A 24,761-nucleotide genomic window follows, 5' to 3' on the forward strand; every position below is an offset into this window, starting at 1 on the left:
GACTTTCCTCAGACTGGTCTAGCTTTAGTTAGTTAGTTATGCAGGACTCAATGCCAAACCATTGTTGTTCCATCAACTGCTCTTTGGCACCTCTGTTGCCCCCTTCCTAATTAGTCCCCAAGAAGGACTTAACAGTCATCCCTATTTTTAGCAGAGCCTCCACTCCTCCTGTTTATTTTAGGACATGGACTACATATATCCATGCCTTGCAAAAGGAATTCTAGAGCCTTGTGAAAAGTTTTCTTTGCTTTATTTTATTTTTTTAAAAGAAACTAAAACATATAAAGAATAAAAGTGTCCGTTTGATGTTTTCAATTACGTTAAAGAGTGTAACTTTCCTCTAGTTAACTTTGGGAATCAGCAGGATTTGTTCATAAAAAGATAGATGTGTGTAACATCTAATGTCCTGGATTTTTAGATGTAAGTTTCGCTAATTACAGTGTTTCTGATGTCATTTATTGAATGTTTTTAGTCTAAGATGGTTAAGAGAATTAAGAACCCAGGAAAGATTTGGGGTTTCATTTCCATTTTGTTTCAACAGGAAAACAACAACAACATGGTGGGAATTAAAAGAAATGTTGGGGACTGTTAAATTTATTATATTCATCTTCATACTTTTCAAAGTCAACAGGCAGATGCCTTTCTGCTTGCACTGCTTAACTGGTATTACCTACTAAGGGTTCTTTGATCCATGCTGAAATATAAGCCAGACACTAAACTTAAGGTCATTAAATTGATGAGTCATTATTAATGTTCTCTAAAGGCTTACTTTTTAAATAAGTTCTAACTTTTAGGCCAATAAATAAATTATTATAAATCACTTTTTTTGCTTGCTTCTAATGTGAAATGCTAGCCAAGACCTAAATTATTTATCATCAATGCTTTGAAATGATGAACTCTGTAAGATACTGTCTGCATTACACATAACATATAAATTATGAACGTCAAATTGTTGGCTTAAAACAAAAGGAAAAAAGCAAATTGAAGGTTAGGTCAAGGGAAAAAATAGGAAAACTTTTCTCTAGGAAAGAAAACCTTATGGAATTTAGCATTTCTTTGTTTTAATTGTTTCTTTATGATTCAAATCTGACTTCAGATCACGTTTTAGCATAGTTTTGAAAATAGAATCTTATGGTTATAGTTTAGTAATAATTTAGGAACTTGGGCAAAAAATATTCAAAGTCTGTTTCTGAGAGGGAGCAACTAAAGCTCATGGAAGAAAACCAACTTGCTCAAATAGCAGTCAGATAGAATCCGTGTACCATTTCAGCACACAATGCATGGTCATTTCTTTCTGCTTTCTTCAATCTATTGTTTCTTTCAGGATATAGATTTTAGCCTTTAAATGAGAGGTGTTTTTAAAAAATTGTTGGTTTTATCAAATAATCCTGCAAAATGCTTGCATGATCAGTAAACTTGGCAAGATCTAACCTATGTAAAATAAGACGACCTCCTCTTCCTTATTGTTCACCCTGACTTGTCCTGTGATACCCACCCCCCAACAATACACACACACACACACACACACCCTTTTCTTTTCTCCTTTTTTCATCTGTCAACTTTATGTGCACTTTAGCCTCCCCTTTGTGCACTGCCACCCCTGGAATCAGAGAACTGAGATGGAAATCCATGATCCTTTGTTCCCGCCTGGTCATCAGGCTATACACAGACAGTGATGGTACTCGCTTCCAGGGCTGGAAGACAGCGCCAGGTTAGGTAGGGGTGTTCTCAGGATGCCTAGCCATAGGCCAGCTGCCCAGGGGTGACACATGTTCTCTGGGCCCAGTTTAAAAAGTGGAGGTTGATCTCCTCCAACTGGTGGGGTTGTTTTGTCCCCACCTGGGTAAGCCTGTAAGGGCACAGTCATGATAGAGTTTGCTGGAGAAGCAAAGGCCCGGGGAAGAGCTTGACCCGGCGTGGATTGGGGGATAGTCAGAAAAAGGGCCAGGAAATTCCGTGGCTTTTCTACTGCCCACTGGAAACCAGGATGACCTGCTTCTGAAAGCCTCTTCAGACCTTCTTTACCAGCACCCCACTATCCCCTCCAGCCATGAACTCAGGGAGGGGACTATGTGAGAAGAGCCGAAGAAGACATTTTTTTTGTCCTGTGAACTTTAGAGGGGCCACTGCTGGCTTCCTCTTAGGCACAAAGGAGCGATATATAAACTGACTAAATGCAATATGAATCTTCATTGAGAAGTGGTATTTCCCTTTACTAACATTATCCAGTAGAAGGTACAAGGTAATTACACAGTATTTTCTTTCTAAAATTGGTATAGAAAGTGGCTTGGTTCCAAACTTTTCCTTTCCAACTAAAATTACTAGTAAATCCATTGTAACCTTTATTTTATAAGTGGTAGTAGTGATGATGCATCGTTAAGACGTAATTTGGCTGGAAATTGCTCCCTTGGAAAGAGAATCCTGAATTTTTAATTTCACTGGGAGTATAAGTTACATTATCAGCTGTTTGCTAATGTAACTTAAAAATTACTAAATGGTTTTTCTACTGTTTCATACTTTTTCCATTGCTAAATTACAAACCATAGAACCAGGAGTTTATGAAATAAAAAGCAAATGTTTAACTGCATGTGTCATGACATTGAAGTTAATTGAAGCCAAGGGAAAAATGGCAAACAACAATCTAAGAACAAGTCTATGTATAACTCTAGATGAAGCCATTCAAATCATGTAGCAATTTAGACATTTCTTAGAACAAAGGCAGAAAAATTATACGAATTTAATTTTAATACATATGTTCATTATTAACTTTATTGACCCTACTTGACAAGGCCTGAAGACAAAGTGGAGCTCAGACCTGGAGCACAGATAATCCGGTCAACAATTTCCAATTAAGCAGCTCAGACAGGAGCTCGATGATTTTCCATGCTAGCCGAATACACAGTATATATACACGTGGAAGTAAAATATTCTAATGAATTCAGGCCTCTCGACCTGTCAGGCTTTCTGTGAAACAAACAAAAAAAACCCCCATTTATCATTTCTGCATGAAAAAGATCCGCAAAATCACAACGTGCCTTTCTTGTTAAAATTTAAATACTCCATTAGCACAAATGCAAACTGAGACTGTTAATGTTTCCAGGGAGACCCATAAAATTCTCCCTGTAATTTAGCCTCTCTTTAGGAATGTTAACTCTTGCACACCTGAATTCTTCCCAAAGATTGTATGAGAAATTTCTGCCTCTATGTAGTAGATGTACATCTATTTGAAAATATTTCTCATATTCGTAAAGGTGTTTGGTGTATCATCTGAAGATATTTTAGATGTGTAGTCAACTCAGTTTCCAGAATCTTTGTAGTCTGTGTGTGTGTGTATCTACCTTCATTCTTTGCAAGACAGGAAAACTGAACAAGATTTAAATGGGGGTAAATGCACGTATGCCTTAAGGATTTGAGGTGTGTTTAAATAACACACTGCCATTTATACTCCCAAGTCTGTATGCATGACTAATGACCAGCAAAAATGATTAAATGACCAAGTGTTTATTTAGAGATAGTTTACCTGTGTGGTACCCCTAGAGGTTCAAGTTCCTGCCTTTAGTAGATAGGCAATAATGATTGTTGTTCCAGAGGTTTGTTTCTGGCAATTGAGGATGTTCCATGCAGGGGTACAATCAAGGATACTACCTACGTAATGGCTCTTAACCATGAGCCGTCTATTTGGGAAGATATAAAAATACATGAAAAACAAACACACACTCCCAGTTCTGTGGTTCCCCAATTTCACCTGGCCTGCTCCCCTGGACTCCCACCTCTGCTGTACCCTTTAGCCATCTCTCTTGGAAGGTCAGGAGAGAGGAAGCAGGAAGAGATGAGGGAGGTAGGGCGTCAGCACTCCTTACCCTCGCATTCCCCTCACCCCAGCTTCCAGTCTTGTGAACGGAAGCCTGAACTTTTGTGGGAATAGACAGTTCATGGCCCTCAACTCTGTAGAAGTTTTATACAGTATAAAATGTTGCCACATTTCTTTGCCTCTGGATAAGAAAATTCAGGACAACTAACAATTGTGAATGAAAGAGCTGTCTGCCAAGCTAGTCAGGTAAATGCCTGGGAGGACAGAGAGGCCACGTCTTTTAAGATTGAGATCCAGCTTTCTTAGCAAAGATCACACAAATTTTGATTGATATCTAGGGGTTGAGAAATCAAGGTCAAGAATGGGAGGGGTAAAGAAAAGTAACCAGATACACACACAAAATGCATATGCACACTGCAAAATCTTTAAAAACGGAGCCCTGGACTTGAATGCCAGCCTCCGTATCTCTGCTTCCCCACCCTCATTCTACGTTTTCTAGCCACGTACAAGCGGACCATGGGAAAGCTAGCAATTGTCTGGTAGCCCCCTAACTGCTACAGGCTCACCATCTTCCTGTCCTTTCTACTCCCTCCCTGGAGTAAAGCCTGTCATTTTCCTAATAACTGTTTTCCTTTACTCTTCCAGAAGAGCTGCATTTACATTTTATGAGGGGCAGGAGTTCAGTCCACACTGCTAGTTATCCTTCCCCTGCGGCCTGGTGGAGAGACTTCCCCGGCCCTCCCATTTTGTGGGCATCCACTGCTGGTCACCACGCTCTTCAGGAAAGGAGTTTCCACATCCTTCCTTAAAGCCTGAGAAATGCTACCGTGATGCTTTCCAAACCACTTCGAAATGAGTAACTGGAGATCTGTCATCTGTCTTCCTTTCCTTCCTTAGGAATCCGATCATGGGACACAAACCTGATTGAATGCAACCTGGATCAAGAACTGAAACTTTTTGTATCCCGACACTCTGCAAGATTCTCTCCTGAAGTTCCAGGTGAGGCTTAGTTCAGTATTAGTCAACCTAGAATTTGAAAGGACGAGAAACAGGCCATTGGCTGGAAAGCTTTGCCTGGGGCATGGAAAAGATTTCCTCTTATTGCTAAAGGATTCTTTGTGTTTGTTATTATGAACTAGGTTAGCAAGAAGCCATATTTTAGGAAAGTCAACTAACTCTTAAGTTGTCATTGTGTGGGTTTCTATTTTGTGGCGTCTTAAAAGTTTTTAAGTTCTAGGGTAAATTAAAAAAATTTTTTTCATATTTATCTCACTGTACTCTGAGCTTAAGGGTTTGTAAACTATTTAAACGTTAATTTTACTCACATGAAGTTATGAATACAAATTGGATGCTCCCAGAATTTCGTAACTGCCCTTCCCTCTCAAGAAAATGAAATATCTGCTTTTCTGCATTTTCTATCTCAATGAAATATACATGATCATTTTCGTCATTGCATTATCACCTACTTAGTGTGGGTAAAAGAGTCTGAAATTCCAAACTACTGTTAAAATAGCCTTTCTTTCAGAGATGAAAAAGAATACTACAGAATAATTAAAGGTAAGGACACAAACATTTGTCATTTATGAAGATGCTGCCGCTTCACTGGGGATGTAGTCTACCTGTGCCTCTGGGCCTGGGGATGTAGGCAGACTCACCCACCTTGTCTTCCTCATGTGAGCTGTGACCCATACTTCTCCCACTTAGTCACATTTGAGGATTATGAACAGAGTTACTTGCCCATAAAGACTCTAAACCTGGGGTGTGTTTCTTTTTTTTTTTTTTTTAAAGGCCATCCATATATCACCTAAAATTGTCTTTGGGCCATTCTTTTGTTTTTTTTTTTTTTGTAATATAGTCTCTAAAGGCATTTATTTATTTATTTATGGCTGTGTTGGGTCTTCGTTTCTGCGCGAGGGCTTTCTCTAGTTGTGGCGAGCGGGGGCCACTCTTCATCGCGGTGTGCGGGCCTCTCACTATCGCGGCCTCTCTCGTGGCGGAGCACAGGCTCCAGACGCGCAGGCTCAGCAATTGTGGCTCACGGGCCCAGTTGCTCCGCGGCATGTGGGATCTTCCCAGACTAGGGCTCGAACCCGTGTCCCCTGCATTGGCAGGCAGATTCTCAACCACTGCGCCACCAGGGAAGCCCCTGGGGTGTGTTTCTCAAGAGTTCTGCCGTTGATCTATCACAGATACTGTTTTGCATTTTATTTCTTAAATATCACCTAAATTTTATGTAAAAGAGAGAACACTCTTTTCTGTTTACATGATTTTGTTGTATGATTGCAAATTTTGTTGGCATTGATAAAAAACCAGCAAGGACGTTCAGCCTTTTTGACTGATTACATCATATTCCATTAGCCTTGTACATACTGAGATTGGAAATCACTTACGGAATGTCAGTGCCTTCATGCGTCACACTTGGCTGCAGCAGTATGCCCATGAGACTGGGATAGTTCTTCTCTTTGAGTTTGCTATTACAATAAAATCCCATACTTTTCAGTTATCAAATGAATTGTAGCTTTCAAGCATGGAGTTGAGTAAATGTGTTAAGAAAAACTTAGCAAGAACTGGTTCATTAAAAGTTAAATTTGCTGTAAAGGCATGTGAAAATCAGCTCTGTAACTTTGTGTCGAGACAAAAAGAATGATCCAGAGACTATCAGACAGCATGATTTGCTGAAGTAAAGGTACAGTATATGGTTGTTTCTCTCATTGTTATATTGTATTTTTTATGTCTTGCACATTTCCGTGACTTTTAAATTCATCTCATGAAAAGAAAAATAAGGGAAGTACCCTTTTCCAACAAGTATGTTTCAAAATGTAAAATTCAAGCTTTTATCCTTTCTCTGTAGGTTGTTCTGGCTTTCTTACTATGACTATTTTTTTTTTTTTTTTTTTTGGTAAATGAATCCTGTGATTTGCGTTGTGTTCATTCATACTTGTATGTGACTTTATAGAATGACAGTATATCGTGAAATGAAAGGCTGCAAGAATTGCTAAAGAATTAACCATTTTTGAACCAGGGACCTAGTATTACTCTTGTGGACTAAGGAAGGTCAGGTCCCCCCACAAACCACTACCTTAGGCTCATGTAGCCCATTCTCCCTTCTTTTCCTGCTGTCACCCACAGTAAAGATTGGTTACCGACCTAGTTGTAGCAGTGCTGTGCTAGGCTCTGTGTCTAGAGATTGGCGCCTGGACACACAGCACCCTCCCATTCTTGCCAGCTCCAGGGAGAGGTTATGAGCTTCCCTCCCCAGCCTGAGAGTGCAGCTGTGCAGGGCTGGGCCTCCGCTCTGAGAACCGAGCATCCAGAATGCAGCCATGGGGGTGAGGCCCTATGTGGGAAGCATTCAGAGCGGGGTGAAGGTTTCTAACCAAGACTACGACAGAGGATAAAAGCGCACGTCAGATTCAGTTCAGGTAAGTGTGTTTTAGAGAGAAGAGATGTTACGTTAGAGGATGAGGATGCCAAATTGGGGTAAGCAGAGATCGTAGGGTGATCGCTGGATTGGACCCAAAGAAGCCTTTAGCTTTTCCTGAACAAACTGAAGGGTTTTACGGGAAAATGTGAGATCTGTTTTTTAAGTGGCTTCAAATCTAGTGTGTCTTCCCCACTCACTGATAGTCTGTAGAAGCTAACGCGTGTACCTCAGGCCCCTAAAATGGAGTCAGCTGAACCTCTGCATTTAGAGTTTCAAGAGTCTGAGTTAACTTAGAGGCAAGGAACAAGATGAAGGTTGAACCCTCTAAAAAAATAAAGCTGTTCCTTCAGCCAATTAAAAAATACCTAAATAGCACCTACAGTGTGCCAGGCCCTGTGGGGTGGGGAAGGTGAACAGACAGTGATGAACAAAAAAACACAGTCGCTGCTTTGCTTACTCTTGTCTTCTTGTGAGAAGAGCAGGCATTTAACAGTCATATACAGACTAGCACAAACTCTAGCACCCTGCATCAAATCCAAACATTTTTTGTTTTGCTTTGCCTAGGCTGGCAGAGTTTTAATAAAATATTCACTGTCCTCCCTGATGACACAGGTATAGTGGCACTCAGAATCTGTAGAGATTTGGTCCAGGACTCCTGTGGATACCAAATCCGATGAATGCTCAAGTCCCTTACATGAAATGCATGATGTTTACGTATAACCTACGTGCATCCTCTCATATACTTTAAATCATCTCTAGATTACTTATAATACAATGTATAATACCTAAAAGCCATGTAAATCGTTGCCAGCCTGTGGCAAATTCAAGTTTTGCTTCTTGGAACTTTCTGGAATTAAAGAAAAGTATTTTCAACCCTTGGTTGGTTGAATCTGCAGATGTGGGACCCGCAGATACGGAGGGCCAACTGTAGATGAGGAGCTAGGGTTGCTCATATATCTGTTTTGCATTCATGCTACTATACCCCTGTTGCTATTTTTAAAAATTGGAGAGTCCTTATAAAAGACCGGTGATAGCCTCAAATGCAGCTAATAGCTCATGCGAGCAGCACAGCCAGATTTGTCAGATTTGTTCCCTTGTACTAGTTTACGTCTTGTACTAGTTTTTAAATATGGTTTTGAGATTCAGTTGGCCTATTTCTTCAGGACTGCAGGTCTGATTGAATGGCCTAGTCATCTTGAACAAATATCCTTTGAGCAGGAAGCTGGAATATGTTGCTTTCTCTGCAGAGGTGGAGGTCATCTACTATGAATAATGAGGTGATGGGTCCTCCAGCTCCCCAGAATGTGAGCTCTGGGATCACCAAGTGCCGTCCAAGTCTGGCATACTCTAATTCTTGGAATAGTCAGTCATCAAGGGTCATCTTACTCCCTCAAACCTGTTGCAGCATTGACTTCCTCAATATCCTTCAACAGACGTCTCTGTTCCCAGGGCAGGTCTCTGCTGATTAGCCCTGGTGTAACACCACTCCTGGCCACATCTAAGCAGGGTTCAAGTGAGACCCAGTTATCTTGAGAGAAAAGGTTATGTATTCTTTCATGAACACCCCCCAGTCTTTTCACTCAAGTCAAAGTTTAACAGTTGAGTCTTTTCAAAATAGAGGAATAGTCTTATATTTCCTTATATGTACAAATTCAAATACTATCATAAAATTTTTGTTTATATATTACAGTATTTTTTTGTACCTTAATTGTGTTCGATGAGAATCATTTTGATAAATCTTACCACGAGAGTAGAGCTAGGTGAATGGAATTTATTCACCATGCTGAATGGAATTTATTTCATTCTCCATTCCTATTTGCTTCTTTCCCTAACTTAACTTTAGATCTGTCTGTCCCTAACAATAGAGAGGACTATCTCCTAGGGTTATAGAAAGTGTCCCATGATTGCCTGTGTTAGACAAACATCATTTCAAAACAACAAACAAATGTAGAGCATTCCTAGGACAAGGGACACCAGAATGAAAATTAATTTCAGTCTTTTTTTCCATCATTTTGCTACTTCTGCCTACAAAAATAATTCAACATTTTTGTTAACCTAAATCCTCACCAGCAACAGAGCATGATGCAGATTCTGGATCCTAGCTCTAAAACTTACTTGCTGTGGGATCTCTGACAAGTTACCTAACCATTCTATGCCTCAGTTTTGTTGTTTGTAAAACAGAGATGATCGCTTCTACCTCAGAGAGTTTTCATGAGGATCAAATGAATTAATTTGTATAAAGATCTTGAAACAGTGCTTATCACATGGTAAAACAATAAACATAAGCTAGTATTAAAATTGTGGCCCTTGTTGAAAATCTATCAGATTTGTATATTTGGTGATTATTATTATCTAGGGGAAATAGTGGCTTTAGATATTGGCTGGCTTCCTTTTTGTAATAATTAAAAAATTTGTATGAAAGGTGTTTCTCAGAGAAGCAATTGCCATTGACATTATCAGAAGGCACATAGTTGCTGGTTATGTGCAGGAGACAGCAACATTCTTTGGCTGAGCTTAGGAAGGTCCTTTGGGTGTGAGAGCGAAATGGAGGTGATGCATTAAGGTGCTGCCATAGCAGGACCGTAGGGCAGGGTTGAAGACCATGTGCAAAGTGGTCCTGTTGCTGCCTCTCTGAGGATGCTGATGTGGGTGAGGTTGCTAGCCTGCCCTCTCGCTGTGATGATCTGTCCGCGGGTGACGTCTTCCGATCCCTCCTACCCCTCGGTTCTCTCTTCTTTTCTCTCCAAACAACAAGTGACTATAGACTTTTCCAGTTTTAAGAAACTGAGATTTCTTATGGCTTATTTTCTTAGTCAACTGAATAAATAGTAAGACTTTGGTATATTTACATTTTGTCCCTAGTTTTATAACTCCTAGATCGCATTCACAAAAAAGCTTCATGCGGTGTGATTGACTTTGCAATGTGTATATGGGTGGTTCTGTTTAAGAATCCACGCCTTTTCTCTGGAAGGTAAATAAACCACAGATTTGTGCTGAGTGACTGCTAAAAATATCTTGCCTCAAGATTGGTTTTTGACGGAGAATTAAAATCAAGCCCTTTGAATTTAAGTCATGAGAATCCCTTCCTCCCTTTGACGTTAAAGAGTCAAGGGTTTACAACGTTTGCTGGTAGAATGATAAGAAAATACTAAAATGCTCTTAGAAAAGGTCTAAGAATGTTTGTAGTCATCTTCTTTCTCTGCCTAGACTTGTATGTTTAGTCTGTCGTTGTACAGAATTATAGCCTAATTGTATGTGCCTAGAATACATCAACCCCCCTATAACAGCCAGTAATGAATGTGTTTTCAGCCCTGCTCCCAACCTTTAAAAGATAAAGCACACAAATACACGTTCACTTGCATTCGAGCGGCTGACTCGACCCTCAGGGATCCTGTGATTTCCAAGGGAAAGCAGATGCATTATCCTCCTGTTCTCTGTCTCACGTGCACACGCACAGGTACAGGCACTTGCTCACATGCCCACCGGGCTCATCTTTTCTCACTGCATCATCATATGAGGTTATGGGAGGAATCCTGGTCTTAGAAGAAAATGGCAAATAAAGAGCCTTAGTTGTGTTGACGTAACCAGACCTCTGTTTAACGTCCATTGAGGTCAATGCCGCCTGCCTGGGAAGGGGGACTCCCATTTTAATGCAAATCTCTCGCCTTTCTCCACTCGCCCCCTGCCCTCGGCCTTCCCGGCCCCTCCAGCTTCGTGCTCCCCCCAAGTGCTCCCATTCACACGCTGCCCCAAACTGCCCGCTTGCCCCCCGCACCCCCGCCCCGCCCGCATTCCTTTGAAACAGTGAGAGGGTCCAGACTTTCCAAGGAGAAGATCCGGAATTTGGTAGTGTATGCAATACAGGCGTTAATTCCTGTGAGGTTTGCAGTTTGCTCAGCTTTGAAATTTGGCGATCCTTTATGTCCATAGATCCTTACAGCGCATGTGATTTTTTTTTTTTTTTTTCTTTTTCTGGTGCGAGTGTGGCCAGAGGAATAAAATGGTGTTTCATTGCCCTGTGCAGGTGCCTTCATTCCCCAGGGTTGTTAATGACGGCTCATTCAGACCACCCTAGATCTCACTTTTTTTTAAGAGTCAGAAGGATGCTTTACTCTGCCGGCTGTAATGGCTCTCAAGCAGTTCCTAATGGGCACTGCGGAACCACTCAACATAGACAAGCACAGGCAGGAAGGTAGCAGAAAATTGGCTGCCCGGGCCCAGTAGCCATTTTGGGGACTGTCAGTAACCCCGCCATTAAATCTCACTGGGTGCATCCCAGAACAGCTGCTACCGTCGCCCACCAAGGACGGCATCTTACGCTGAATGTCAGTGCTTTTGTCTTCATTTCCAGAGACCAAAGAGAGCCCATGGTCTTTGCTAGATTTGTTGCTGTGGTGGGTGTGTATTTGTTTGTTTTTAAAGCACACCACACAGCAACCAGCAAGTACAGTCCCTTTACTTTTTACTGCCTGCTTTTGTTTTTTTGTAGGATGTTTTGTTCAGCATCTGTGAAAACATGCTGGAAATGATGGTGGAAGATGAGGACTAAAGCATAAGCTAGTAGATTTCTTTTTAAAAAGTCAAGTAATATTTCTGAGTGTTTAGGAATAAGCAAGGAATTTGTAAAGGGATCTATGGAAGAATTAGGAATCCCCACTGCTTATAAGTTAGTTGGGAAAATACGTCATTCACAGCTTTAAAAGACACTAACAAAGAGTGTTTCCTTAATTTAAAAACCATGTGTGTGAGAGAGACAGACACAGGAGGAGGGGCGCGGGGGTGGATTTAGTCAAATTCCTAAAGAAGACAAGGGGTGAGAAATGGACATCATAACAAGCATTGCATTTTGATTGTTCAACCAGAGATTGAGTCACAGCGACAGAGGTTACCCAGGTACCAGCATCCCACCCCAGCTGCACCCCAAGCCTAATTAAACGCTACCCAGGCAACCATCAAGTATCTCCAAACATCATACTCCAGGGCTTACGCCTTTTGTTTTCTCTGCCGCGGTCTAAGGGTAATTTCTATTGCATGTGAAGTCAGATTTCCTTGGTCCTAGAGAAATGTGAGAAAGTAAGAAGTGCCCCTGGGGACGTGCACTTAAAAGTGGGCCACAGGGACTGGAGAAATTAACATAAACACAAGACAAAAATAATGTTGTTTTAATAAACTTTTCTAACCCATGTCGTAGACTTGCCTACAGCCAGGACTACAGAGGTGGCTGCTTGCAGAAAATGCAATACGAGAGTCTACATATGATTTAAAAGTAAAATTATCTAATTAAAAATGAGCATTAAAAGCCTGGGGAAGGTGGCGTTCTATGAGATGTGGCTCCTTTCTGCAGTTACAGCATTGCTCATTTTAAAGACGCAAACTGAATTGCCTTATGGAGTTAATTACCTGAGGGTTTGATATAAAATATGAACATCCCTAGGATTGCCTTGATTTGGAAAGCCCTCTAATCCTGCCCTTTGCTGGCCCTTTCTTTCCTGATCAAACTGATTTTCATTGCAGGCTGTGAGTAAGTGAGGCACAGTGGAGCATTTTGGACCAAATTCATAGATTCCCTGTTCGCATCTCACGTGGATAGTCTGGGGAAGGGACAGCCGCTCCCCGGAGGGGCACCACATTTTGGTGCACCTTGTCCCTAGGATGCTGCTGCATATAGGTGTTGCTTTTTGGTTCCAGAAATGTCAGTCGGTGGAAATGTCACATTTGGGGACGCTAACTTGATAGCAATAAAACTAAAGACGGAATAAATTCTGCATCTCAGGCTGACAACACTCTCTTGGTACAGAGCTCCTCAGCCATTTTGGGCAGTTGTTTTCTGCATTCTGAATTCTCATCTGGAAGTGTAGACCTGTGTAAAAAAAAAGACCAGTGAAATAGGCATGAAGACTGATTGATGGAACTCCTCCCCTTTAATGTTTGTGTGCATCCAAGACAGAGAGAGAGAGTGAGAGAGAGATGGAGGGAGGGATACCTTATCGTATTTGGAAAGGAGATAATCTTTTCACATTATGTCTTTTGAGAAGGTGTCCTAGTATCAGCCAGTCTGTCATTAAATATCTACGTGGCAGTTCCTGGGAGTTGTTTACAATTGAGCGTGAAAATAAGATAACTAACAGAACAAGTCAGGGTATAATAATGTGTCAAATGAGAATTTTGCAGGAGAGAATCCTTCTGTAAATTTTTTTGTTCAAGCTATTTTAAAAAATTATACCGGCATAAAAATATGCACTAAAATCTTATTATCTATACAAATTGAGGCATAAATACAACAGATCTAATGTACTGGATTCCCTTTGTGATCAAGAAATTTGGATTCATACTGAATTAATTATTCCCTAGTTTGGAGCTACATTGTAAGCCCTTTAATTTAATTATGAAAAGATTGAAAGTTTTAGGATTCCTTCCCCCTCTCTCCTCCCCTTCCCAAAAAAAAGAGCATGTGAGAACAGAACTGCTGAACTAAATGTAGAGGCTTGATTTCAAAATTGTCTTCATCTTTTGAGTGCTGGAAAATTATCCATTGGCAGACTCTGAAGACACTTGGGAGAGATTGTGGCAGTGAAAGGTTTTATGGAAATAAATCTTAAGTAATCGGTTCACTGCCCCGAGGCTAGAAGGGACACTTCGGAGAGAGCAGGGAGGGGACATCTGTTGTGAGCTGCTTCCCAGGACCGCCCCCCTCCAGAGAGTCCTCGAAGCCTGACCTAGTCAGCAGCTCTGGGCCACACCTGAAATTACTGTCGCCCACGTAGCCCCCTGAAAAGTTGCTGTGAGGCCTTTCCCCTTCTTGCAAAACAAAGGGGCTGGACTAGATTGGGGTATCCGAAGCTTTGTTCTGCCAACTGTTAGTTCTGTAAAATATTAATAGATAGTCAGTGGGGAAGAATGCCATGGTGAAATAAATCTGGGAACTATGGCCTACTAGGTCTTACGTTTTGAGGAGCCATAAGGTATGTAACTGCGTGTAAATAAACTTGTTTAATTTTGTATAACCGTAAATGTCCTTAACCTGTTTGACCTGTCACTTCCACCGCTACTGTCTCCCAGGGATCTAAATTTCTCTAGAACACAATTTGGGAAAGGATGGACTAAGTGATCTCTGAGTCCCTTCCAGTTTTTGTATTCCATGATTCACGGATTTTTACTAAATTGTCTCATCTGTGAAATGTAGAAGGGAATTTGTCCTGTTCTGTGTTTAGCTTACAGTGGCTTTTAATCCAAGTTTTAAAATGTCAGTGAACAAATTTAGTTTAGAAAATCTGCCTGTCGCATCTGCTAGGATTATTAATTTTAGGGGAAGATGCACGGCTTTATGACACTCAGGCTGACTTCCCAGTTTGGTAATTCTTGGCCCTTGGCTTTTCCCATCTGTCTTTACCTTGCAGACAGACCAAACAAGACAGAACTTAATCGTGTTTGCATGATGCCAAACACCTGCATGGAAAGTATTTCAGAAGTCAAATTCTTGAGCGTTTTGTCTACGTAATGCCAAATAGGAAATAGCTCCATTTTTTTTCCATTAAAATTAGAATTTCCACGTTGATGTTTGGTGCTGCATTGAGCTTCAGATTAGTTACTTATTCACAGATCTTTGGAAGGAGGCTGAAGACTCAACCTCCTGAGTTCTGGGGATCATCTGTAGGTTGAGTGTATTAAAAGTGCCAGGGACCTCGTTTGTTCTGGATAATTGAGAATGGCCTGCATTTTAATAAGCATGATCAGCTATGCATATCTTGTCATGTGAACCATCAATTAGCACAACACAATTTAACAAGTCAGTACATGCAGATATGAACACCTTTGGGAAGCAATGCTCAAATCAAATTATTACTGACAGTGTACAGCTTGCATGCAGGTAATCATTATCAGAAAACCATGATTGTCCAGAAGGGAAAGTGATTTTTATGGTAATGTGTCATGTGATTGACTCTTGGTATCTAATAACCTTTGAGGGAACAATTTCAATCTGTCCTCTCCCTAATTTGATCATGTTTGCAAAAAATGTTTAATTCACTCCCTAAGACCTATGTGTAATATTTTTACAGCAAACCTCACAGAGTGTTCTAAAACCCAAATGAAATAATCTTTGTACCAAAGACATTACTGATAATATCTCTATGGATGAGAAGACTGATGGTCCGGTTAATCAAATATACTAGGTAATGGAGAGTTGCCAGTAATTCCTTGTGGGATTATTATTCTTTGAAAGTTTTAGAATCTAGTTATACAGTCCTTTCTTTTATATATACCCTCAAATTTATCTAGAATTAGAATTCCTAAACCAAATTTATTTCTTTAGCTCATGATATATTTAAACAACGTATAGAAAACATGCCCTTAGAAATCTGTTGTTCCTTTTTCCTTCCGATTACGGTGATATTTTCAAAGGGAGTTTTTAATAAATAACTATTGTACTTTTGGGGCAAATATTGGCATTTTATTGAAGCATGGGCCAAGAGAGATGCACTCACACAAGAGAACACACTTTGTTTGCCACCTACTTGGAACCCAAGCTCAGAACAATCTAAGTGAGTCTTCCTTAGATAATTCAGGAGGAAAGTCCCCTGTGCTTCGGGTCCTCATTACAAACGCCAGTGGTGACTACACTGTCTACACAGGGGTGTGCTGATTAGAAGCAAGTTCTTGTTATTGAAACATTAGCGAGCCAACCATTTATCTTGAGCTAGCCAAACGGCCACCTCAATACTAATATGATTGTGTTTCTATATAAGACGTCGGATGTCCCCGGTAGTTATACTGCTCTTGAAGAAGAGTTATTGGATCTAAATATTGCAGTGGAACTCAGAACTGCTGTAGGGAAAGAAGGGGAGAGTGGAGAAAGAGACGACGGCAGTCTTCTAGGTAGCGTCACAAAATGTGACTTTGCAAAATATGTGTTAGCCCACTGCATTTACATTGTCCTGTTATATATACAACTACTACACCCCACTCCTAAGTCCTCACCATTTTTCCTGCTTCCTGTGTCTCTTGCATATGAAAACATGATTTTTTAAATAGAGAACTGTCTTCTCCATTACACCATATCCCTCCTCGTGAGCTAATAAACAGAAAAACCCAACCAAGTGGTAAAGGAAATGAGAAGTGAGATTATTTTTAAAGGCTTATGGCCTGTGCTTTTAGATGGTCTAGAATAGCTTTGGATCTGGGAATAGACAGGTTGTGTGGCTAAAATTGTGTAAACATTTACATGCACGTATGTAATTATATGTGTGTGCGTGAATGACTTTGCTTTTACATTATTTCAAAAACATCTTTCCTCTTTAAAGAAGCATTCCAACAGCCAAGTAAATATCCGTTGATGAAAAAGTGACATTTCATGTGGGTTTACCTCCTTTACTTCCATTGTTTTGTCATCTGTATCACTCAAGCCTTTTTTTCTAATCTAATGTCATCTATTTCCCCCGTTTCTCTTTTCTTTTTCTTACCCTTTTTCCTAATATGCCCCTCCCCACTCTCCAATCACAGTTTTCTTTTCTACAAATAATGCCGGTTTGGGTTATTTTAAAACATCTGACAAGATTGTTGTCTGCTTTTTAAAGAAGCATTATATTATGTATTCGTTATACATATTATTATACTGTGTCTTATTTTCGTTTTATTGTTTTATACATAGAACAGAGACTATTTGGAGCCTTTGGAATAACATTCCAGCATATAAATATAGATGAAATAATTTGGCAAATTGACTCACTCTGGGGTCATCTAGAAATATGATTCCATCATCAGATAGAAATTTCTGTTCTTGGGATCCTTTAGCCAGCAAATGGATTTTCTATGCTTGGTAAGCAGACTCATCAAAAATATGAAACTAGTTGTTAAAAAACAAAACAAAACAAAACAAAAAACCCAAGCTCTAACTTACAACTTAAAAAGAAGGAAAAGAAAAAAACCAACTAACCAAACAAAAACCTATTTCGAATGAAAAAAATGGAGACCAAAGACCTTGAGTCAAGTAATCGTAGGGCTAGATTTTTAATCTTTCAGGATTCTGACTTTTCAGAAATGGCTTTTTCCCAGTCGCAACTGAATGATAAGAGAAAAGGAATGCGATTAGGTCATAACCACAGAACTAAGGAGGCCTTAGGCTAATGTCCCTTAATAAAGAACCGTAGAACAGTGCCTGGCACATAGTACTGGCTTAGTATGTGTATGACAATGAAGAAGAGGTGTCATGGGTTTGAGAAACTATAATTAGCTCTTAGGCTTGACAAATAAGCTGCATAAGAAATCTGAAAATTTGTAGTGATTACTTATATTGCAAACAATTTCTTTATTGCAGATTTCCTTTAAACATTGAGGTGTGGCAAAATGTTTATTTACAAACTATTGATTACTTTCAGAGACTTGGTAACCTAGAAGCTCTGGTTAAGAGCCAGTGTCTTGAGAAGCAATGGATAGAACCTTTGGAGGATGGAGGTGAGGGATAGAAAATGTGTTCCAATCCCAGTTTTACTGCTAAGTAGATTGTGCTGTTGTGGACATATTAGCATTTATTAATTTCAGTTTCATTACCTCTAAGATTCCTTTTATGTTCAGTACTCTGATATAATACCAACCCATAGTGAAAAAAGTCATTTACATATTTTAAAAAAATGGTTTGCCTGGAAAGTTGATATGCATAGCCAATGTGTAGAAGCAAGATGTGTTGTTAGTATAAAGTTCTTTGGAATTCTTAGGATACAATAACTTGCATGGCTGAACAGTGCATAAAAACATATACATGCAGTCTATTCATTTCACAAATATATATTGCTTGTCTGATAGGGCTGGTACTGTGTCAAATATTGAGGTTAACGATAATAAGCAAAATAAATAAATCCGTATCTCCTACATGGTCTCCCATGGAGCTCTCAGTCAAGGTAAGGAGGCAGATATTAATCAAATAGTCATGTAAATATGTATCACAATCTGTGCTAAGTACTAGGGAAGAGAAGATGGTGCTATATAAGGATATAAAAGAGGAAACTGACCTATAAGGGGAAAGTGAGAGAACTGTAGAGCTGAGATTCGTGATGAATGCTTTTTATTTTATATTAAAACAGTGGACAATGTATTTATCTTTCCCTTTGAATGCAACATTAGCAAGTTAACCTAGTTTTACAGGTTCTAGAGTATACAGATATTTCTTGACTTTCACAGGGGTCAATGTGAGGTTACAATAGCACATTTCTCAGGATATAGGAACAATTAAATAGACATGATTTTAAAATATTTCTGTGAAGATACTAACGTTCTTGTAAGGATTCCACTACTTTGCTCTGAGTTAAGAATGGAAGTAAAAGAGAGCTATCTGAATATTCATTGGCCTCTTAAAAGCATGGGCTTAATTACAAATTTGCTGGGCTGCAAAAATCCCAATGAGAGGGAAGTGAAGCAACCAAAATTTCTGAATCAGAATTTGAAGGTTTGTGTTGCAAAATAATTATGGTTCCTGAGTCCCTCTGGAACATCCCTCATATCCATGGTTCTTAGAGGTTCGTTCAGTACCTTCTTCCCAGCATCTTCCCTGTGCCTCCTTCAGGGATACTCACCTGGTAATTGTAAGGCTCTGTTAGGCCAGACATCTCTTACTGATGTTTTCTTTTTTTTTCAGGCCATTTATAAGCAGCTTTCTCGCATCACCTCTCTGATCATTTGTCATTTACCTTCTGGTTTAAATGTCCATTTCTCCTCTTGCATGGCAATTAATATCTCTTGGCCCTACTTGATGAAGCATAAAAATACTTTTGCTTTAACCTGGAGGATATGACCATAGCAAACAATCTATGTATTATTGGAAACCAGTGTCCCTTATTGGGAAAAAGAAAACCTGACTTTCCCATTAAGTCTAGTATACAACAGGCTTTCTTGTTCTACATAGGATTTTATGTGAAGGTAAAAAAATTCAGTTGCATGCAGATTAACTTTCCCAGTCATTTGTTCACTCCCAGATCTTGGCTACTCTTCTGACGCTATCTGAAATTAAAATATGTTGTAAAGAAATATTGAGATAGAAGTATTTTTCATTATTTTTTTCTGAAATACTCTTGAACCCTTTCAGACTGCAGACTTTGGTATTTTTTCAGGTGCAAAGTTCTTTTCCATATATCCTTGTCATTGTCTCTGTTCCCGTTCTGATTTTAGCCTTAAGAATATGTATAATTCTTATAATAGTATAAGTTGTTTTTATACTCATCCTCTGTCTCATCATTTTTCTTTGATCTTTTGCCACATGTTCTAGAACACCTCACATTTGCCTTGTACATCACGGTCAATATTCTACAGGGTTTGTCCTGCCCTTTATTGCCAATTTAATTTCTGCTACTGCATTTCGTCTTTCCCAGAATTATTTTGTTAATTCCACTGTCTTCTTTTTCAATCTCTACCTATAATTCAGCCCATTCTATTTTTACTGTTCTGTGTCATTTCACAGAGATGATGTCTGCCATCTTTTGTATCGAGTGTCATTTTCTAAAATTTTATTTTGTTCCCTATGGAAAGTCATTTTTAGAGATCGAGTTTTCCACCAAACCTCAAGACAGTGCTCATTTTTTCTTGTGCTGCAGAGTCTTTTCAAAGGTCCCATTTTTCTCTATTTATTTTCTTCTTCTTATAACACAGAGGAAGGTCTGTCCAGGCACAGCACTGGCTAACAGAGGGTTGTGGAGACTACTTACTGATCCCCACTGCCCACTTGGGTGCTGGCAGTTTCACCCTTTCATAACTAGAGCCTGGAAGTCAGGCTCAGGTGCATATCCCCACCCTGTGTCCGTGGTCCAGCATGTGGCTTGGGATGCAGGCCTGAGAAACGATGGTGTGTCTTTGCTGTCAGAGCTTCTGCCTCTGATAGAGAACTAGATGGAACCTGCAGTTCGGCTTTGTGCAAATAAGATGTCAGGAAGACCGTGCAGTATGGGCTGCTCTCTGAGTTCTTCCTCTCTCTGCTTCTACTTGCGAGTGCTTTTCCTGAGAAACCATTCAGCTCAGGTTGTAATGCAGGATGGCAATATTTTTCTCGCCCCAGTGTCTGCTGGGTTCTGAAGGTGAGGAGCTGGAGGGGAGGGGCAGGGAGCAGTGGGGACAGAGTTATCAGTTACCCTGCAGTAAGGGACTAAGACCTCTTTTTCTGGTCTTTGCATCCTAGACTTAGGAGCAGATATTGAAAGGGTGAGTCAAAACCTTTTTAACCTTCTTGAATCCAGCAAAATGGTGAAGGGCAGGGACTCAAGAGGTGGAGTGCCCATGTTCAAATACAAGCTGCACCTCATGCTTAAGTTCTTTGTGTCATGGTTTTCTCATCTATAAACCCCACCTTTAGGGGATTTATGTTCTTCATCTATAAATCTACCTTACAGAGGATTTATGAAAATTTGGTGGCATTAGGACATGTAAAGCATTGAAGTGGTGGATGGAACATACTAAGTGCTCTACAAACGTTAGCTATTGTTAATACAGGTACTGTTTTTCTGGGGTGGAGAGTATGTTCAAGTGTGCCCAAAAATGTGTATTTCAGTTCCCTTTGGTACAATTCTTCCTCCCCCTGCTGAACCCCTCTACCCACCACCTTTCAGCATATGGCCATCTATTTACTTTTTTTTTTTGGCTGCGTTGGGTCTTCATTGCTGCGCGCGGGCTTTCTTCAGTTGCATCGAGCGGGGGCTACTCCTTGTTGCGGTGCGCGGGCTTCTCATTGCTGTGGCTTCTCTTGTTGTGAAGCACGGGCTCTAGGCATGTGGGCTTCAGTAGTTGTGGCACTCGGGCTCAGTAGTTGTGGCTCACGGGCTCTAGAGCGCAGGCTCAGTAGTTGTGGTGCACAGGCTTAGTTGCTCCGCGGCATGTGGGATCTTCCTGGACCAGGGCTTGAACCCGTGTCCCCCGCTTTGGCAGGCGGATTCTTAACTGCTGTGCCACCAGGGAAGCCCCATCTATTTACTTTAAATCACCATGGTCAGTTTTTCTGGTTTTATATATTTTCATGAATGTTTCAAAAATTCATAAATTTGCATAAGGATATATTAGGCACTTCTGCTACCACATTAACCCACTAGCCTTCCTAATTCCAACTCAAAGTAATAATTAAAGGATATAATCTTCATTTGTGAAAATCTGTAATGCTTACATAATGTGCCATTTTGGCATCTTGGATACACTTCAAAATCATTTTTAAGAGAGAATTACACATGTCATTTGTACAAAACAAATCCTCTGGTAAACTTGATTCGTTTCATGGTAAACAGCATACCATTCTTATTCTAAATAATGTGTAGAATTCTGTACTATAAACCAATAGTTTACTTTACCAAATATGTTATATTTTTTAAAGGGATTTTTAGATAAAAGTGCTTTAAAAGAAAACTTTGTGAATGATTAATGCTTTTAACCTGCTGTTCAAGGAAATGAATTAGAAATGTTAGCAGGAAAAGCTGATTCATCTTGATGTAATGTTCGAATGACCTGTAACATTTGCTACTCATAAAATCTACAGTACTATTCAAGCATAATTTGTTTGGGCTTATGGTTTCTTTATAACATTATCAGTTCTCTTTACTTGAAGTTCCCTAGAGCTAAATATCTTTATTTCTCTGTATCTAATCAAGGCTTTACACATTTCAAAAGTTTATATAAATCCCTCTCTTCTTTATAGTTTAGAAAATCCCGTCCTGCAACTTCTAGCTTCTGCCAAGTGAAGTGCCACATTCATTCTTATGTCACTATATGAAAACCTTGTGAATTATAGCTTTCTTTTTTACCTTCAGTTTGTGCATGTTTGTGAGTTTTTTATGTGTGCACATGTTGTCTTTTGTGACACTACAGTTCTACTTGGTTGAATGAGAAAGATGCAGTTTTATTTGAGTGGTATCTTGGGGACATAAAGTTTGCATCAGAAAAATCAAGCCTGAACCCATGGCCCAGGTAGTGCTTTGATTTCTGCTTCTTTTGGTATTGTCCCAGCAAGACTCCACCACTGCATTCGTGGGTCCCATTGTATTCACAGAGAGGGCCCAGTGGGAAGGGCTTGCCTGCCCCTCCCAGCGCCTCCATCACTCTGCATTATTAAGCCTGTAATTACAGCGGACATTACATTTGTCCCCAGCTTCTGTGGGATGATGTCATCACCCGTCAAACAGGGGATTAGCATGAAGAGCGAAATCCTACTGACATGTTCGTTTTCATTAAGAAGAATTTGGTTTTACTTCATTTTGTTAACAGGCACTGTTGTCTTACTTCATAGGATAAATTTTTAAAAAGGAAAGAAAAAAAAAAACAAGAAAAACTTGAGAACGTAGAAGCAGGCATGCGCTGACTGCATGAATGGGAACGTGCTCGGTAGCGCCACTCTATCAATCAGTGAAAGAGTCTGGGACACAAAGCATGCCTGGGAAATCTGCTCCCTTTCTTACAAAAGCAGAATATCATTCTTCTCAAAGCCCACAGTGGCCTGGGCCTGGCTGCAGCAGATGTTCCTGAAAAGAAGGAAAGCAAAGACTGTGGCTACAGCGAAAGGGTATACAGGCGGCCGGTCCCACCCACCTTTGAAATGTTTCCCTTCCTCATGATGGCATTGATCGAGGATGTCTTGAAGTCTCATTCCTTACATCTTAGGGGAAAGCTTAGTTCCCTTCCCATGTGGAAAAAATAAATAAGTCAGGGAGAGAGGCCTGATGGTCAAGGATGCTTTGGTCCCAGAGCTGAGTCCATAGGAGAACATAATTTATACCAATCATTTTCAGTGCCTCCAACAAAAATAAGCGTAGGAAGAAAATCATGATCAGGCTTGGGAGAGGGAGTCCTGTCCTCCTTTGGAGCAAACTACCAATAATTCTGCATCAGGAAAGCTGGATTCAAACGCCAGCTCTGGCTTTTACTTAGCTCTGTGACCTTGGGCGGCTGAATTGCTCTGAGCCTTAGTCTGTTCATCTGTACAGTCGAGTTAACTAGCAGTAGTGCCTGCACCTCATAGGGTTGTGCCTGGTACCTTTTGGCTGTTTTTCATCTCCCAAAATGATTTCCTTTCAGAAAATAGTTCTGAAGTGACCTTATTACTCCAGTGAGTAAAGGAGGCAACCTCCTCTTTTCCTTTGTCTCACCATTTCCCTCAGCGTCTTGCAGGCACAGACCTAGGTTCTCGTCAGTCTAGATTCTCTCCCTGGAGCGTGGGCTGGGAGCCGTGAGATTGAGGAGATCGAGGGTCCCTGGATAAGATAGGCTCTGGAATTTCAGTCTTTTTGAATTTTGTCACAGCATTGGAAGAATTTTTACAAGTTCTCACAGATTTTTCTTGGGAGATTTTCAAACCCTTCTAATGTTTCTCAGTTCTCTATATTTGGACACCAGAATTTTCTTAGCATCCAGTTTCTTTGGAACAGAGTCGTCCTGTGAAGAAGGCTGAATCCAGTCCAAATCAGGCCCTCCTGCCGAGTGATAATTTTCCATCCACACTGCCCTGGGACCTTTCCATTTTCATTTTTGTCTTGCTTTGAAAGGTAGCTTGGTAAGCTATTTCTTTTTTCTCATCTGACTTCTCAGGTTCAATTACCTAGCTAATTGTTGCTTGTTAGAATGACATTTTAGAAGTAAGATCCTGAACCACACGTGGTTTTGAGGTGTAGCACAGCTGGGTTTGACCAAAGGTCAAAGGTCTATGTGTTTGATTGTTGTGCTGGAAGGGAACCTAGATGTGCCAAGCTCTGCATGAGTGTTCTAGAAAGAACTAGACCCTCCGAATCGCCTCTCCCATTGCCCTTGTATGGAATGAGGAGAAGGGAGAAGGCGCTGACTCGTGCTGAGCACTTACCTGCGACGTAAAGTGCCAGTTACTGCCCTGGACATACCTGGGTACATGTGCTCTCTCTGAGTTTCCCCTGAGTTTCTCTACTGAATTTATGGAACTTTGCCATTGTTTCCTTCACCCCCACCTCCAGTACTCCTTAGATTATCTGAAATACAGGACAGGTCTCTTAGCACAAGTTACCTGTGTGTAGATGGAATTCCTAGGAGACATATTACAAGTAGGAAATTGGCAGTTGCTTTTGGAAGTTGAAATTGCTCCCTGTAGGTGGCAAGATGCTCTTTCCTGGGCCGCTGGTTGGGGCAGTTAGGTCATCTTCCCAGTGCCTCACTGTGTCCTCTCCAAGCTCTCAGCATGGTGCTGTCGTCCTAGGCTTGTCCTCATCTGTGGGTTTGGTTCTCTAGGATAATTAAATATCTGTTTTCCACCCGCTTGCCCCCCATCTCTCCAGACCTGATAGCTGAGATGGTGGGAAAAGGGAAACATTCTCAGCTGCCCCAGATCATACCTGGTCTAATGCTTTGTTCTCTCTACTTAATTGTTGGCCAGCCACTCCCTTCCCTTCCAATTAGAGGATATTCTTGAGTTGTTTTGCATTCTCCCCTGATTATAAACTGCAGACTTACAAATTTTGTCTACTGAGTCCAAGTCAGCCTATAAGAAAAATCTTGTCTAGAGTTTGCTAAGATGAGTGAATAATATGCGAATCTTTTTTTTTTTTTGCA

At 40.4% G+C, this 24,761-nt stretch overlaps 1 protein-coding gene across 1 annotated transcript in view; it reads left to right on the top strand.

Moving 5' to 3' along the window:
* MAP1B (microtubule associated protein 1B) overlaps nucleotides 1-24,761 on the top strand; it is a 94,455-nt gene that overhangs the window by 4,278 nt on the left and 65,416 nt on the right. Inside the window, exon 2 of the mRNA XM_036845831.1 lies at nucleotides 4,709-4,810. Within this exon, the coding sequence (XP_036701726.1) occupies nucleotides 4,709-4,810 (102 nt within the window). The remainder of the gene's footprint in view (nucleotides 1-4,708; nucleotides 4,811-24,761) is intronic.

This window comes from Balaenoptera musculus, chromosome 3 (genome assembly GCF_009873245.2).
Source record: "Balaenoptera musculus isolate JJ_BM4_2016_0621 chromosome 3, mBalMus1.pri.v3, whole genome shotgun sequence".
Lineage (NCBI taxonomy): Eukaryota > Metazoa > Chordata > Mammalia > Artiodactyla > Balaenopteridae > Balaenoptera > Balaenoptera musculus.